This window comes from Littorina saxatilis, linkage group LG2, assembly GCF_037325665.1.
Source record: "Littorina saxatilis isolate snail1 linkage group LG2, US_GU_Lsax_2.0, whole genome shotgun sequence".
In the NCBI taxonomy this organism is placed as follows: Eukaryota; Metazoa; Mollusca; class Gastropoda; order Littorinimorpha; family Littorinidae; genus Littorina; species Littorina saxatilis.
The window spans coordinates 25,082,515-25,100,253 of record NC_090246.1 but is presented as its reverse complement, the minus strand read 5'-3'; the positions used below and the strand labels follow the sequence as shown (position 1 = coordinate 25,100,253).

Sequence of the window (17,739 nt, the reverse complement as noted above, 5' to 3'; positions counted from 1 at the left end):
TGAATATCAAACAACATCAATAAAGGCGACAGAATCACAATCGAATGATGATCATGGTTTTTTTTTTAAGAGATCAATCTTCGTCATATTTATGCTGTCTGTGGGACAACTGTTAACCCGTGATTTGTAAAAATGTAAAAACTGTTTACAAATTACGTCGAACCTAAAACCGCGATTTGTACAAATGTAAAAATGTAAAAATATCGCATTCCACAAAGTAATACATGCTTTTTATTATTATTAATATTTGTTGTTTAGAGCCTCTATGCTGGGTGGTGGGGGGTGGTTTGGGCCGGATAGGTAAAATATAACGATTTTTAGCATAACAAAGAAAAACAAATTCTGATAGATCCCTTGACTTTTGAGTAGCGCGAATATGTTGCTGCTAGCTTTCCACTGGGAGGAAGCAACCCGAATTTCCCAGCGATGGGACAATAGAGTAATGAAAAAAAAATGAAAAAAATCTATTAGATCCCTTGACTTTGGGGTAGCGCGACTCTGTTGCTGCTAGCTTTTCACTGGGAGGAAGCTACCCGAATGTCCCGGCGATGGGACAATAAAGTAATGAAAAAAAAATCTGATAGATCCCTTGACTTTGGAGATGACAAGAAAATATCGGGCGCATTTACGTGATTTGTAAAACATTTTACAAATCGCGGGGCGCCCCCCGTGATTTGTAAAAAGTGTTTTACAAATCACGGAACGTATTTGTTACAAATCACGGGTTAACAACAACGGATGTAATCAAGATCCTACACTGTTAACATGCACACAGTAAAAGACCACTTGCCAGAAAAAAAACCTGGAGAATATCAGATCTAACTTGTTGTGCTTTCCCTGGTCAAGCGTTGATTATTGCGTGACGGTTAGTTAATAATATGTGACCTTAACAGGCAATCTAATTGGCTCTTCCTTATCAGACAATTGTCGCTCTCTAATTGGTTCTTAATTACTGTAACCCCCTTCTTGGCCAAAATTACAATTGACCCGTGCCATCGTAAAAGCTTTTGTGGAACCACACAATTTATTTAAAACATACAAAATAGTATAGTTGGAGAAATTCACGACATTGATAATGTTAAGAATGCAAATAGTGATCCCTTTCTTGAAGGATTCCGCATCAAATACCTCAATATAGCAACAAGAACACACAAGAAACACAACATCAAAAAAAAAGAAATAAAAAATATAACATCACGAAGGACAACATGTGTTTTCAATTATAGAAAACTTATAAATAAAGAAAGAAAGAAACAAATAGATAAATATATAAAGGAATTATGAAATAAATGAATGAATAATTAAATAAATACAAAGATGAGTATCACGACAAACTAGGAGAAGTAAAATAAAATTATAAAGAAATAATAAGTACGTATATAAAATATGAAAATATAATTGAATTATAAAATCAAATAAAATCATTCAATTATGTCATAGATATGTAAATAAGTACGTGTACTAAATCAAAAAAAGATACATTAATTAATTAGCGACATTCACACAAATATCCAATATATATATCAAAACTATATCACTTTATGGAACCAATTAACAATCTATCTTTCAACCAAATACAAATTCAGATAAATAATCTTACGGAAATGACAGCAAACAATGAAGACACTGTTAATTTTGTTTTCAAATCAAAGTTAAATTCTACTCACCAAAAGCCAACCAACGGAACAAAGGTTAAATATAACAAAGGTGTGCTCTTTTGGTCTCAGACTGTAACAATTACCCTTGTAGCAGTTACTATGATAGCGGGATTTTTACACTTTCTGTACTGGGGGCCAGAACAAAGTATGGAAAGCTGCACACGTGCGTTCTCTTCCTTCAAAACAACAACCGATACCAACTGCCGGCTGTCCCCTTCGCCTGCTGGGCTACTGATAAGCTAAAAATCCAAAAATTACCTGGTTAGGGGTGTAACGATTATGTCGCTAAATAGTCGGTGTGTCGAATAGTCTCGCTGTGGTTTGATTATCGGTGAGCTCACTGCAGAAACTCTTTCCTCAGATATATACCCTCGATCGCCTGTAAAATGTCTCAAAATTGTGCGGTTTTGTGACGAATATTCGTCGCGTTCAATGTCTTCTACTTTGGATGTCAGTTTAGCCCACTCCCTCGGTTATTTTTAATTGTGTGCGTTGAATTCAATGGCTTTGTTTTTCTGTGACGGGGGCAACAAACGTGTCCACGTACTTCAAAGTCTGCAGTTTTGCTGGTCCCTACACACACACACACACACACACACACACACACACACACACACACACACACACACACACACACACACACACACACACACTCCCAACCCAAAGTTATATCTTCGAACGCGAACTTGACTTGACCTGTTCAGGGTGTCTTCGTTACAGCTCAATGCCGACGTTTCCTGGACAACCAGAAGATGTATGGGGTTTGGTTTTGCAATGTTTCCAGACCGGTCTCCATGGGACTCTGTGTTGTGCTCTGTTATCCCCATGCCCTCAATTACCTTGTATCGAACGGTCAATACCACGATTAACTTTGTTTCTGAAAAAACACGCCCCTCGATACAGACTCCTGGGGTGGTACGCACGAGAAAGTTCTCACCTGGGTGGGAACCCAGCGGTATGTCGATTAGTTGAAATTGAGATTGAAACTAATCCGACCCAGTGGTTAGGTCCCACCCATATAGGCGCTCTTTCGTGCACACCACCCCTGACGGCCGCTTGAAATTAACACACAGCCATCACCGCCACTCCCCTCCTTCATTGGTGTCAGTTGCACCTTCCCGGTTTCAAGCTAGTTCTCTCAGTTACCTGTAATCAGGTTTCGTGGAATGTTGAAACTCGTTGATCTGGTTATAGTGTGTTGCTAGAGAGTTGAATTGAGGTCGCCGTCGTTTTTGTCATATTTTTTCTTCATGGAGTTGCGAAATCATCATTGACGTCACCATCATCCTCCTTAAATTGTCGTCGTCGTCACTACTACCACAAACATTCATGCCTCACGACAACTACCACCTCCACCTCCACCATCACCATAAAAAAACACATTACCACCATTCTTGTCGAACGTTGATATAACCAAGAATGTACGTTAATCTCCATTCGCACTGATTAAAGCTGGGGAACGAAGAGAGAGAGAGAGAGAGAGAGAGAGAGAGAGAGAGAGAGAGAGAGAGAGAGAGAGAGAGAGAGAGAGAGAGAGAGAGAGAGAGAGAGAGAGAGAGAGAGAGAGAGAGAGAGAGAGAAAGAAAGAGAGAGGGAGAGGGAGGGGAGAGAGACAGACAGGCAGTCAGAGACATAGAGTGTGTGTGTGTGTGTGTGTATGTGTGTGTGTGTGTGTGTATGTGTGTGTGTGCGTGTGCGTGCGTGTGTGTGTGTGTGTGTGTGTGTGTGTGTGCGTGCGTGTGTGCGTATATTTGTCTGTCTGACGTCGGTCTGTCTCTGCGTGTGTGGATGTTTGAACACGCATGCATGCGTGTGTCTTTTTTGGACGAGATGGACGAGGAAGGCACAGGTGTGGGATGGGGGGGGGGGGGGGGGGGGGTGGGAAGCGGCATGTCGTGCTAGGGGGCTGGTCGTGAAGGAAAAGAGGGGGGTTGAGAGGATTACACCTGGCTCATTGTTATTTTGTTTTACTCAAAACAATCGATTGCGCAAGAACAAATTGGGTTTTGTGCTGAGTGTTATCTCAGAGCCTTTGCACTGATGTGGTTTAGTCTGGCCTGTTGGTCACCTTGGAGACAATGTTATCGGCGTGAAGCAAGCTCATCCACACACCATCTGTCAAGAGATAACGTTTTAATAAATAGTTAGTTCCGCATTCGGCAACTGCGGTGTTGAAAAACTTTTGCTGAAAATTCAAAACAAATGAAGACATGGAGACGAGACTGTCAATTACAAACTGCAATCAAGCCTGAAGTGTGATTTACATTTATTTTCGTCAATTACTGTGCCTGTTAAAGACATGCTTACTTTGTCCTGTGTAAGCAAGCTTATAAACATCCACAGATCTAGATTTGCCCAGGTTTTTACATAGGATGCGAGTATCCTTACACTTAAAAATACACATCATTAAAATCAAATGTCTTTAACTGATTATGTTCGCCGACCTAGGCCTCTGCCTCAGCGACTCAAAAAAGCAAATTGGTTGAACGTCTGCCGTGTGAACAACACTTAATTTATTGCTGTCTTTAACTTAGTCAAATGTAATGAGTTTGCGTACATTTCACACACAAATCAGTGTGTCCTGTTCGAGCTAAATATCCGGTGACTGAAACTCCTGGAAAGAGTCCGCTCAATTCAATACCTGCATTATTGGTAGCTGACAAGTTCGTCCCCACGTTCGGCGAGAGATTTATTTCTCAGAGTCAACTTTGTGTGCAGACTCTCCTCGGTGTCTGAACACCCCCGTGTGTACACGCAAGCACAAGACCAAGTACGCACGAAAAAGATCCTGTAATCCATGTCAGAGTTCGGTGGGTTATAGAAACACGAAAATACCCAGCATGCTTCCTCCGAAAACGGCGAATGGCTGCCTAAATGGCGGGGTAAAAAACGGTCATACACGTAAAATTCCACTCGTGCGCAAAAAAAAACCGAGTGTACGTGGGAGTTTCAGCCCACCAACGCAGAAGAAGAAGAAGAAGAAGGTAGCTGACAGGCTATAAATAAGGTAAGTTAAGGTAAGGTAAGGTAAGGTAAGGTAAGGTAAGGTAAGGTAAGGTACCATATAGTCCTGTGAGGTTACCCCAGGAACATTGGGGTTGCTTTCTCCCTGGGGAAAGCGAGCTGCCATACAGAACAGTGTTACCAGTTTTCTTTTTGCATGCGTTTGTTCACGTTTCCAAACCATGAGACGTTTGCTGTGAACGCTTGGAATCTTTATCGTGGGGTGTTCGGACATCGAGAAGAGTTTGCACACAGTTGACTCTGGGAAATAAATCCTTCGCTGAACACGGGATAATCAAAGTAAAGTGCCCCACCCACCCGCCCCCCCTCCTACCAAATACTCAGTGTACTATAATAATCTAATGAAGAGGTGATTTGTGTTGTTGTTGTTGTTGTTGTTGTTGTTGTTTTTGCTGTTGTTGCTGTTGCTGCTGTTGCTGTTATTTGTTGTTGTTGTTGGTGGTGGTGGTGGGTGGTGGTGGTGTCAATGATTTATATTCATGATCGCATTACCCTTTAAATGACCCACTGCCCTCTCGTTATACTTCCGTAACAGGCAGACCAAAACAAAAAAACCCACAATGAACAAAAAGGTGTTTTGCAATTCTAAAAAGATCCTGTTTCGTTAATAGGTGGCAAACATCATTTTGCGACTGGATATTCAAAGCTTGCACCGGAAAAACCCCATCAACATTCAATCAGACTGGATGAACATTAAAGACACAGTCTGTGCCATGAATTTGTTTTGTTTGCTTAACGCCCAGCCGACCACGAAGGGCCATTATCAGGGCGGTGCTGCTTTGACATATAACGTGCGCCACACACAAGACAGAAGTCGCAGCACAGGCTTCATGTCTCACCCAGTCACATTATTCTGACACCGGACCAACCAGTCCTAGCACTAACCCCATAATGCCAGACGCCAGGCGGAGCAGCCACTAGATTGCCAATTTTAAAGTCTTAGGTATGACCCGGCCGGGGTTCGAACCCACGACCTCCCGATCACGGGGCGGACGCCTTACCACTAGGCCAACCGTGTGCCATGAAAAGTCTGGCTATCCATCTCAGATCTGGCCAGGCGTGTAATGAGGAGAAGACCATCCATCCACTTTGACACAGAGCAAAAATCAACATTCTGACTGTTTTCTGTGCAGAGACTTATACGTTTCATGAACTTAATAGCACAGGTTACAACTAGTGTCAGTTAAGACATCAATCATGTGACCCTACACCACGGAATGAGTCGCATGTCACCTTTGCATGATTTTCATATTTTTACATTTTCCTAAAGAGTTTTTTTTATGCTCTATCCAGTGGTGAAAACCGTTTTAGAAAAGAGCGAACACTGTTTGAGTTATATGCCTGTGACTAAGGTGACCCTCACACTGTTACCAGACACTCCCCGGACTTATATTAAGCCTATAGGCGCAGAACCGCGCGAGGTGACATGGGACTCATTTCGTGGTGGAGGGTCACAAAGCCCTCAGCCTGTTGATTTTTGCTATATTTCAAAGTGGAGGTGCGCTTATCCCATAAACACGCCTAGCTGGCCAGCTCTGAAATGGTGGGTAGAATCGTTTACAGGGCCGGACTAGGGGGGGGGGGGAGGGGGGTACAGGGGTTGCGCAAGCATGTACCTCCCAAACGCATTTTTTTTTTTTTTTTTTTTTGATGATGAAAAGTATGAGTCCTTACAATCTGAATTCTTCTTCATTGCCTATACAGCTTGCTGTCGAATTTACCTTTTTCGTTCCAGGAGAGGCTTCCTTTCCCTCCAGAAATATCAACAAGTCGCGTAAGGCGAAATTACTACATTTAGTCAAGCTGTGGAACTCACAGAATGAAACTGAACGCACTGCATTTTTTCACAATGACCGTACTCCGCCGCTTGTGCATAACGGAGTGAAACTGACGAGCCTGTTCAGCGCGGTAGTGGTTTCGCTGTGCTGTATAGCACGCTTTTCTGTACCTCTCTTCGTTTTAACTTTCTGAGCGTGTTTTTAATCCAAACATATCATATCTATATGTTTTTGGAATCAGGAACCGACAAGGAATAAGATGAAATTGTTTTTAAATCGATTTCGGAAATTTAATTTCGATCATAATTTTAATTTTTTTAATTTTCAGAGCTTGTTTTTAATCTAAATATAACATATTTATGTTTTTGGAATCAGGAAATAATGTATAATAAGATGAACGTAAATTTGGATCGTTTTATATATACACACACAAAAAAAAACCCATTACAATTTTCAAATTTTTAATGACCAAATTCATTAATTAATTTTTAAGCCACCAAGCTGAAATGCAATACTGAAGTCCGGCCTTCGTCGAAGATTGCTTTACAAAAATGTCAATCAATTTGATTGAAAAATGAGGGTGTGACAGTGCCGCCTCAAGTTTTACAAAAAGCCGAATATGACGTCATCAAAGGTATTTATCGAAAAAAAAGAAAAACACAACCGGGGATATCATTCCCAGGAACTCTCATGTCAAATTTCATAAAGATCGGTTCAGTAGTTTGGTCTGAATCGCTCTACACACACGCACAGACAGACAGACAGACAGACACCCACACACACACACACACACACACACACACACACACACACACACACACACACATACATACTACACCACGACCCTCGTCTCGATTCCCCCTCTATGTTAAAACATTTAGTCAAAACTTCACAAAATGTAAAAAAACCGTTCAGCTTGCAACCCCCACCAAGGGGGCTTCGCCCCCTGGACCCCCATCTGTAACCGCCCCCCTAGTACTTACCTAGTCCGGCCCTGGTTTACACGAGAAGGCCTGTGCCTTTAATGAATATTGCGGCAGAAGTTTCACTCATGAGACAATCTATATCGCAACATGCGGTGCGGGGGATTGAAAGTATGCTGAAAACACAAACGAAGGAAGGTATAGATAAATTGCTGTTGTGATAGTTTCGTAATCAGCGAAAAATTAATGATATTAAAGACTCCGAGGCAACCGTTAAGGAACAATCTCTGTCGCTACCACTGATGTAATGCAGGAAATTGAAAATATGCTAACAAAGAAAAGAAAAAAATGCATGTATAAAAAAAAATGGAAAAGTGCTGTAGCCGGTGGTGTTTGGTAATGAAAACAATATTAATGAGGCAAATGACAGTGAACAATGACTTGGTGGCCGAGTGGTAATGCACTGCGCTCGGAAGCGAGATGTTGCGAGTTCGACCCTGGGTCAGGGCGTTAGCAATTTTCTCCCCCCTTTCCTAACCTAGGTGGTGGGTTCAAGTGCTAGTCTTTCGGATGAGACGAAAAACCGAGGCCCCGTCGTGTACACTACATTGGGGTGTGCACGTTAAAGATCCCACGATTGACAAAATGGTCTTTCCTGGCAAAATTAAATAGGCATAGATAAAAAATGTCCACCAAAATACCCGTGTGACTTGGAATAATAGGCCGTGAAAAGTAAGATATGCGCCGAAATGGCTGCGATCTGCTGGTCGATGTGAATGCGTGATGTATTGTGTAACAAATTCCATCTCACACGGCATAAATAGATCCCTGCGCCTTGAGTCCGAGTCTGGAGATACGCGCGCGATATAAGACTTCATATCCATATAACATAACAGTCAGCCTCCGCCGGCCGCCAGAAGGCTGTGTCTGAAATTGAAAGTATGCAAAGCAGAACGTTGCAGTTGACTGGTTGCAACTTCACGAAAGGTTCCGCACGAAGGCAATCAGAGGCTATTTACTTCATTGATCTTTTCGTTGCATCACTAATTTTCCCGGGAACTGTTTCTCATAGTTCTAGCCCATGTATATGGCAACTGCTTTGATGACAGTCAAAAATGACACCCGTCACTACCGATTTCTTTGTAATAATGTCAGGTCGCCAGGTGTGAGTGAGTGAGAAAGTGTCAGTGTGTCACAGTGTCAAGTCAGTGAGTGAGTGAGTGAGTGTGTGTGTGTGTGTGTGTGTACGTGTGTGTGTGTGGTTGTGTGTGCCGTGTGTTTGTGTGTGTGTGTGTGTGTCACGTGTGTCCCGTGTATGTGTGTGTGTGTGCGTGTGTGTGTGTGTGTGCGTGTGTGTGTGTGTGTGTGTGTGTGTGTGTGTGTGTGTGTGTGTGTGTGTGTGTCTGTATGTGAGTATATTTATGTGTGCTCGATTCTTAAAGGTTGCCTTGTTTAAAAACAAACTCCACTCAGATTTCACACAGAAGCAAAGCACAACATTTTCTGAGAAATGTTTTATTAACAGATGTATAAACTTTAACAGAAAATTCACACCAGAAGCATTGTTTTCAGTTTCTGACGATAGTCCCGTCACGTCAAACTGAACGTCATATCCAAAGAGATCTTTCTTCATGTATAAACCATGGCGGATACATCCAGCTTTTAAAGGCACACTATTTCTCGTAAAAAGTTTGCCTTACAATCTTTCATCTGTCCTTTTCACATAGGACCAGACTATACCTCCACTTGAACACATACCAAAATTCAACCCCCTATCTGCGTCATGTGATGAGTTAATGTCATTTTTTTATGTATTAAAAAATAGTTTATTAACAATGACTACTGTGCACAGAGAGAGCACCCAGGTTGTTAATTTTTGGTATGTGTCTAAGTGAAGGGGTGATCTTTCACACACAAATCTATTCGAAACAAAAAGAAAACGTTACATGAGTTCACGCTGTACATTCGGCTATACCGAGAGCGCACCCCCGATCGCGGAAGCAAAGCGTTCCCGCCAACATCACTATTAGTATTAAACAATGGCGACTGCATGTGAGAGGGAACAATAAAGAGACCAAAAAGTAATGTACTCACGTTAAAATGACGAACACGGAACGAATAACGGCGACGTTTCGACCTAAGGGTCTTCTTCAGGCACAAAAACACAAAAGTACACACACAAAAAAGAAGAAGAAAGACGATAGAACAAATAAAGAGGAGAACAACTGACAAAACAACTGCACTGCACAAACCGACAAATGACAAAGACAGAGAAGCAAGGGAAGCTACTCGAGGAGAATGAAAAGCGGCAGTTTTGAGGTCTGTAGACCAAACAAAATGTGAGGGGGGGGGGGGGGGGGTTGCGTGAAAGGGAACGAAAGAGGAGACTCGCGTACCCGTGCGGACACACACACACACACACACACACACACACACACACACACACACACACACACACACGCACACACACACACACACACATACACACAAGGTGGAACAGCGGGGGGAAGGTTGAGATGAATGAATTAACGGCGAATGTTAATTCCATCGGGGCAGGTAGTGCCAAGGGATGATATGATGTGGGACTCCCTGAGTTTGCGCTCGAAGGAGTCGCCACGTACTTGCCACAGAGCCATGACTCTGACATGATCAAGTGAGTGACCAGCGGCGGTGAAGTGAAGGGATACTGGCCTATTGCGGGAATGACGGATGTCAGCCAGATGCTCGGAGAAACGCACCTCAAGGGTGCGCGCGGTTTCTCCGATATAAATCTGGCGACAAGAGAGGCAGACGATCGCATAGACAACGTTGTGACTTTGACAGTCAAACGTTCTCTTGACCGTGAAGGAGCCACGAGGGAGGGCTCCTTCACGGTCAAGAGAACGTTTGACTGTCAAAGTCACAACGTTGTCTATGCGATCGTCTGCCTCTCTTGTCGCCAGATTTATATCGGAGAAACCGCGCGCACCCTTGAGGTGCGTTTCTCCGAGCATCTGGCTGACATCCGTCATTCCCGCAATAGGCCAGTATCCCTTCACTTCACCGCCGCTGGTCACTCACTTGATCATGTCAGAGTCATGGCTCTGTGGCAAGTACGTGGCGACTCCTTCGAGCGCAAACTCAGGGAGTCCCACATCATATCATCCCTTGGCACTACCTGCCCCGATGGAATTAACATTCGCCGTTAATTCATTCATCTCAACCTTCCCCCCGCTGTTCCACCTTGTGTGTATGTGTGTGTGTGTGTGTGTGCGCGTGTGTGTGTGTGTGTGTGTGTGTGTGTGTGTGTGTGTGTGTGTGTGTGTGTGTCCGCACGGGTACGCGAGTCTCCTCTTTCGTTCCCTTTCACGCAACCCCCCCCCCCCCCCTCACATTTTGTTTGGTCTACAGACCTCAAAACTGCCGCTTTTCATTCTCCTCGAGTAGCTTCCCTTGCTTCTCTGTCTTTGTCATTTGTCGGTTTGTGCAGTGCAGTTGTTTTGTCAGTTGTTCTCCTCTTTATTTGTTCTATCGTCTTTCTTCTTCTTTTTTGTGTGTGTACTTTTGTGTTTTTGTGCCTGAAGAAGACCCTTAGGTCGAAACGTCGCCGTTATTCGTTCCGTGTTCGTCATTTTAACGTGAGTACATTACTTTTTGGTCTCTTTATCACTATTAGTGTCCTCCATTCAAAGCAAACTGTGTCTCTTTGAAACTACCTACAGCCTTTATTGATGTTTGTGTGGATAAATAAGGTATGTACCTGGTATATGTGTGGTTTTCAGCGATAAATTTACACGCAAACGAACATACGAACCGATTTGCTGTAGATCCGTCCATATTTTTAACATGTTCGTCCTCTTTCATTTCATTCTACGCGCCAACTTGTCGATAAAAGAACTGCTAAGCTTAACTATTATGTTCATTGATGTGTCCCGCGCAGATATATATGTGAAATTTCACCATTTAAAACGGTCTGGAGTTTGCTAAAATTCAAAAAGAAATAAAGCAGCCAAAACAGTTTGGTATCGCACTCCCGCAACGCCTGGATCGGAATAAAAGTGCCTCCGTGTTGGAGACTATTCACAGCATCACGATCATTGATTGAACAAAACAGTCCGGATGCGGAGGCGCACACTCGATATAGCCTTGAATATGCGGGGTGGGCTTTTACTCGTACGAGCAACACTTACGTAAAAGTCCACGTGAGATACAATCGACAAACAACGTAATCGATAATAGAAATACACTGTATACAAATATGTGCTTTTTAAATACAAGTTACAAGTGCAGAAAGGCAAAATAAGGCGTCGCAATAAAAAATTTAAAAAAACAACTTTATTTGCGCTTTCTTCGATCGTCCCCATCCGTCCGACGTTAGTGATTGCAAAAGCTTTCAACTTTTGTGTCTGTTACCGTGCATAGAAAGATTTGCAAATCAAGCAAATGATTATGTGTGTGTGTGTATCATTATGTGTGTGTGTGTGTGTGTGTGTGTGTGTGTGTGTGTGTGTGCGTGTGTGTGTGCTTGTGTGCGTGTGTGCGCGTGTGCGCGCGTGTGTGTGTGTGTGCGTGTGTGCGTATATGTGTGTGTGTGCGTGCGTGCGTGTGTGTGTGTGTGTGTGTGTGTGTGTGTGTGTGTGTGTGTGTGTGTGTGTGTGTGCGTGCTCTAGCCACTGGAAATGCTTTTCGTTCACGCCTTTCTCCCCAATTCTTGAACGCCCCTCTTTTTTCACTATTCGCAAAATAGCAGAGGCAACAAATGAACAAAAAATAAATAAAAAATAAATAAAAACTTCTGGCACATTTTGCGAACCATACCGAGACTAAAAATTTAAAAAAATTTAAATAAAAACGCCGACCTACCGACCCTATTTTATTTTTCATGTTACCTTAAACCAACATATATTTTTGTTTGGCCTAAGGATTGGACGGGTCGAGCTGGTCTCGGCGAGACATAAAGAAATGACCTGATTTGCATCAACCAAATTTCTTTCATTTTAGCACATTCTTTTAATCAACATGACATAAGCCCTACATCTTTATATTTTTGGAGTCAGAGAATGGTAAAAACTACAAAGAAATCATTTTTTTGAATTTGTTAGTGAACGTTGAATTTGAATTAGATTTTTGAAATGTGTATTAACCAAACTCATTAATTAGTTGTTCAGCTTCCGAGCTGAAATGCAATCCCATAGTCCGGATTGAGTCGAAGATTGTTTGACCAAAATGTCAGTCAATTTGAGTCAAAAAGACAAGAAAAAAAAAGACGTCAACGTAGTGCGGCCTCACCTTTTGCAAAGCAGGATACGACGTACTTCATCAAAAACATTTATATATATATATATATATATACAAAATAATATATATATATATATACATATATATAAAATATGTGGCGGGGTATTATCAGGAAAAATTTCCATGCAAAGTCTCATAAAAAAGAAAACTGTCTAGTATACGTAGTTTTCCTGGAATTGGTCTACACGTACGCACGCACACACGCACACGCACACACACACACACACACACACACGGACGCAGCACAGGCTTCATGTCCCAGTCACATTATTCTGACACCGGACCAACCAGTCCTAGCACTAACCCCATAATGCCAGACGCCAGGCGGAGCAACCACTAGATTGCCAATTTTAAAGTCTTAGGTATGACCCGGCCGGGGTTCGAACCCACGACCTCCCGATCACGGGGCGGACGCCTTACCACTAGGCCAACCGTGCCGGTTAGTCTGTGTTGAACAAATTGACTAAAACTTGACCTAATGTAAAAATCACACAAATAAGCAAAGGGGGGAGAGAAAAAAAAGTACAAAATACAAAGGAAACACAGAAAAAGACACCACCTACAAAAAGACAAAAGAATAAAAAGCTAATATCTAACCAAATAATAAATCAAAGTCATCGATCCAAGAAGGTAGGGGAAGTAACCTTGCCAAGCCTTGTTTGCAGAGCCATGCAGAATGCTCTCTTTATTGCACAGGTTTTCCTTGCAGCAGTTAGAAATCTGTTGTCCCCCCTGGTCTGTGAATTCTTGGTAATAACAGATGTCGTCAACGCATTCCGCTGTAATGTGGTATGTGCTGTCCTTCAAAGTGCGAGTAATCTGATAAAAACCAAAAACGCACGCATAAAAGCCCGCACTCACACACACACACACACACACACACACACACACACACATACACACTCACACATACGCACTCACGCACACACACACGCAAACACACACGCTCGCGCGCACACACACACACACATTCATACACACATACACACACACGCACACACACACACACACACACACACACACACACACACACACACATACATACATACACACGCATCCAAGCTATAGCAGCCCCCGCTCTGGGCACCCTCCTGTCCATCCCATCCTACCCCTTCTGTTCCGCATATTGTTCACACTCTCACCCAAAAAAAAAAAAAAAAATCAAAAAATCTTCTTCTTCCTTAACAAACGGTACCTTGCAGTACTTGTCATTGCGGAGACACTTGGAGACATTTACGAGATCATCCTGCAGGCATTTCTCCGACGCATTGCAACTATGTTCGTAGCAATGCTCCTACGATTGAGAAACAGAAGACAGGATACATGAGTGTGCGCCATGCTGCAGGCATTTGTCCGTCGACGCAATTAATGCAGCTATACTGGTAACACTGATGGAACATTTGAGAAACAGAAAACTTTGACTGTCGGGGAATTATAAAGATATACTTTTAAACAAAAAAGAAGAAGAAAAACAATGGAGAAACAGAAAACAGGATATAATTGTGAGCGTCTTGCAGCAAGACATTCGTCGAGGCATTTCAGCTATGCTGGTTGCAATGCTCGTACAATGGAGAAAGTAAAAACAGGACAAAATAGTGTGCGTCATACTGCATGCATTTTTGTTGTTGAGGAAGTACAGCTTTAATGTTAGCATTGCGCCAGGAGAAACAGAAAATAGGACAAAATGGTGAGCGTCCCGTCGCAGGCATTTGTCTGTCGAGGCATTGCAACTATAGACTGTACATGGTAGCATTGCTCCTACCATGGAGAAACAGAAAACAAGTCGCGTAAGGCGAAATAACAACATTAAGTCAAGCTGTCGAACTCACAAAATGAAACTGAACGCATTGCATTTTTTCCGCAAGACCGTACACTCGTAGCATCGTCTGTCCACCGCTCGTGGCAAAGGCAGTGAAATTAACAATCCAGAAAAGCGCGGTAGCGGTTGCGCTGAGGAGGATAGCACGCTTTTCTATATATATATCTCTATTCTTTTTAACTCTCTGAACGTGTTTTTAATCCAAACATATCATATCTATATATTTTTGGAATCAGGAACTGACAAGGAAAAAGATGAAATTGTTTTTAAATCGATTTCGGAAATTTAATTTTAATCACAAGTTTTATATTTTTAATTTTCAGAGCTTGTTTTTAATCCGAATATAACATATGTATATGTTTTTGGAATCAGAAAATGATGAAGAATACGATAAACGTAAGTTTGGATTGTTTTAAAATAAAATACTTTTAATTACAATTTTCAGATTTTTAATGACCAAAGTCATTAAATAATTTTTAAGCCTCCAAGATGAAATGCAATATCAAAGTCCGGCCTTTGTCGAAGATTGCTTTGCCAAAATTTCAATCAATTTGATTGAAAAATGAGGTGTGACAGTGCCGCCTCAACTTTTACAAAATGCCGGATATGACGTCATCAAAGACATTTATCAAAAACATGAACAAAAGTCTGGGGATATCATATCCAGGAACTCTCATGAAATATTTCATAAAGATCGTCCAGTGGTTTACTCTGAAACGCTCCACACACACACACACACACACACACACACACACACACACACACACACACACACACACACACACACACACATACACACACACATACACACACAAGTAACCGTACAATTGTTCCTTTTGTATTTGCAACCCCTTGTTCTGAATAACATCTTGTTTAAACCAACACATGCATCATCCAACAACCCCAAACAAGACCATACCTTGGGCTCTATACTGCATTCGCCTCCTGTGGGCGGGTCGTTGAGCTTGATGTGGGTAGCTGCCCACCCCGTTACCCCAGTACGTGTGACGGAAACCTTAGCCTTGTACAGCTTGAATTCCTTGAAAGCCTCGAAGAGGGACGGCTGGAGCGAGATCTCTTTGGATTTAGCTCCTGCAAAGTCCCCAGCATCTTCATTTAGTTTTTAGTTTTGTTTACCCCCAGCTCGTTATGAATAAAAACAAACACACGTGTTCACAGCTACATGCATGAATGTGTGTGTGAATGTATGACGTGGGGTGACCAGCGACGCATGAATGCGATGAATATCTAAGAATCATTTTCTGCAATAGAGGGTGGCAATTAAGCTGTATCTTAGAGTGACCTCAAAATGACAACAATGTTGGGATATAGCTATGCAGGGGCTTTAAATGCGCCATGGAAGAGTTGAATGCCTTGCAGGACAAGCGATAGCGTCACAGTGGACACATATCTGCGATGGGCATATTTTCGAAAGGGAAAAGTCATCATATCGAGCGGACACTGCATTTTGGCATTCCCATGTAGTGGGGTGACGATATCGCTTCTTTGTACTGCTGAAGGGATCTAAAACTACGTACTTCTGAAGGGATCTAAAACTACAACACTTATCTTTTGAACGGGTTCAAACTAAGTACTTTTGCCTTTTTTGTCATCATCATCATCATCATCATCATCATCATCATCATCATCATCATCATCATCATCATCTTTTTTAGCAGTAGCAGCACCTGTGAAAAAATATGCCCTATCCTTCACGCAGTAAAGAAGCGACAACGACAAAATAAAACAAACAAACAAACAAGTACATAGCAATGTCACTACCAACGATCGCTGGAAACCAAATCGTGATGATAGCAACAAAGGGGAAAACACACTGGGCCGCAGAATGCAGCCACATTACGTTCAAGTCTAGTGTTGCTGTCAACAATTTCTTTTCAGGCAACTCAGAAACAAAGTAACATTCTCTCTGTCTTTCTAACACATGAGCAGCACATTTCACAAGGGGTGGGGGTGAGTGGGAGGTGGGTGGGGTGAGGAGGAGGGGGAGATAACACTTATAACAAAACCCAAGAATAAGAAGTAACAGCAATTTATACGCGCTGAGCTTTATGAAACCCAAACAAGTACGTAGCGCGTCAGACCACACATCCCGCACACATCCCCGACCCCCTTCAGCAAACCAGATCCCCCCCCCCCCCCCCCCCCCGCCCCTCTCCCCAAAAAATCGCCAGTAACACTGCCTAAGAACTCTGTACTTAATACATCAGTGATAATGATCTCACCGATGGTTCTGTCCTTCTCAATATCGATCTGCTGCAGAGGTCTCCAGCCATCGGGCCATCTGAAGGAGCTGAGTGAGATGTTCCAGTTGTAGTCCAGCACATCAGGAGTGAGATCGAGACAGTTCTGGCACTCGGCGCTCAGACCCAGCCTCGCGGACTTGAGCACCAAGTAGCCGTTGGGTAGCTGATGGCACACGCTCCCCGCTGTACACCTACGCAAAGGCAAGTACATGTATGAAACAGCTGATAGGCTGGTCAGGGGCGGATTAGGGGGGTGGTTACAGGGGTCCCCCCCCCCTTCCCCCTTCGGCTGTAAAAAAAAATTATTAAAAAAAATTCTGTCTGTGATTTTTGTTCTTGTTTCTGGCTGTAATGCCGGGGGAATAGGTAATTGTTTAATCAGTATCATTTTTGTACAGTTTTAACTGCCAATCCTATGCGACATGTCTTCCTTCTAACCATACTGTATGATGTCGGGAGCAGATATCAGTGAAGATAAATTGCCATTTTTGGCTCACGTAAGTGTAGCCTATGCGATCGTAACTTTGTCTGTCTGTGCGTGCGTGCGTATGTGCGTGCGTGCGTGCGTGTGTATGTCTGTGGTAGAAACTCTAACATTTGAAGACGTCACATTACATTGACGTCACATTATGACGTAAAAGGGTTCGACCTCACGCGAAGGAAGTACTGAAAGTCTCGGTCATTATTATTTTGAGCGGGCCGAGACTAGCTGGCAGTCGTGTCCCTGTAAGTAGGCTACATGCAGACAGACAGATCTAGATCTAGTGTCTCGCTTTCTTGCACAGTTTCACCTATGCTCTTTCTGTGTGTGTGTGTGTGTGTGTGTGTGTGTGTGTGTGTGTGTGTGTGTGTGTGTGTGTGTGTGTGTGTGTGTGTGTGTGTGTGTGTGTGTGTGTGTGTGTGTGTATGTGTGACGGAGTGATTGAGTTTGTGTTACTGTTTGTCGATTTCTTACGTGAGCCTCGAAGGCTTCGCCTCTTGTTTAATACTAACTTT

General features: G+C 42.8%; 2 protein-coding genes across 3 annotated transcripts in view; both read right to left on the bottom strand.

Annotated features, from left to right (window-relative positions):
- LOC138958580 (uncharacterized) overlaps positions 1-2,212 on the bottom strand; it is a 28,497-nt gene extending 26,285 nt beyond the window's left edge. Inside the window, exon 1 of the mRNA XM_070329778.1 lies at positions 1,668-2,212. The gene's annotated coding sequence lies outside the window, so the exon portion shown is untranslated. The remainder of the gene's footprint in view (positions 1-1,667) is intronic.
- A 9,738-nt stretch (positions 2,213-11,950) lies between these two features.
- LOC138958579 (uncharacterized) overlaps positions 11,951-17,739 on the bottom strand; it is a 32,209-nt gene continuing 26,420 nt past the window's right edge. The window contains exons 16-19 of one of the 2 annotated variants that reach the window (XM_070329777.1): positions 16,723-16,934; positions 15,399-15,571; positions 13,856-13,954; positions 11,951-13,479 (exon numbers count right to left, since the gene is read on the bottom strand). In XM_070329777.1, the coding sequence (XP_070185878.1) occupies positions 13,246-13,479; positions 13,856-13,954; positions 15,399-15,571; positions 16,723-16,934 (718 nt within the window). In that variant the 3' untranslated portion in view covers positions 11,951-13,245. Of the gene's footprint in view, positions 13,480-13,855; positions 14,049-15,398; positions 15,572-16,722; positions 16,935-17,739 lie in introns of both variants that reach the window. The other variant, XR_011453443.1, reaches the window with a different exon arrangement.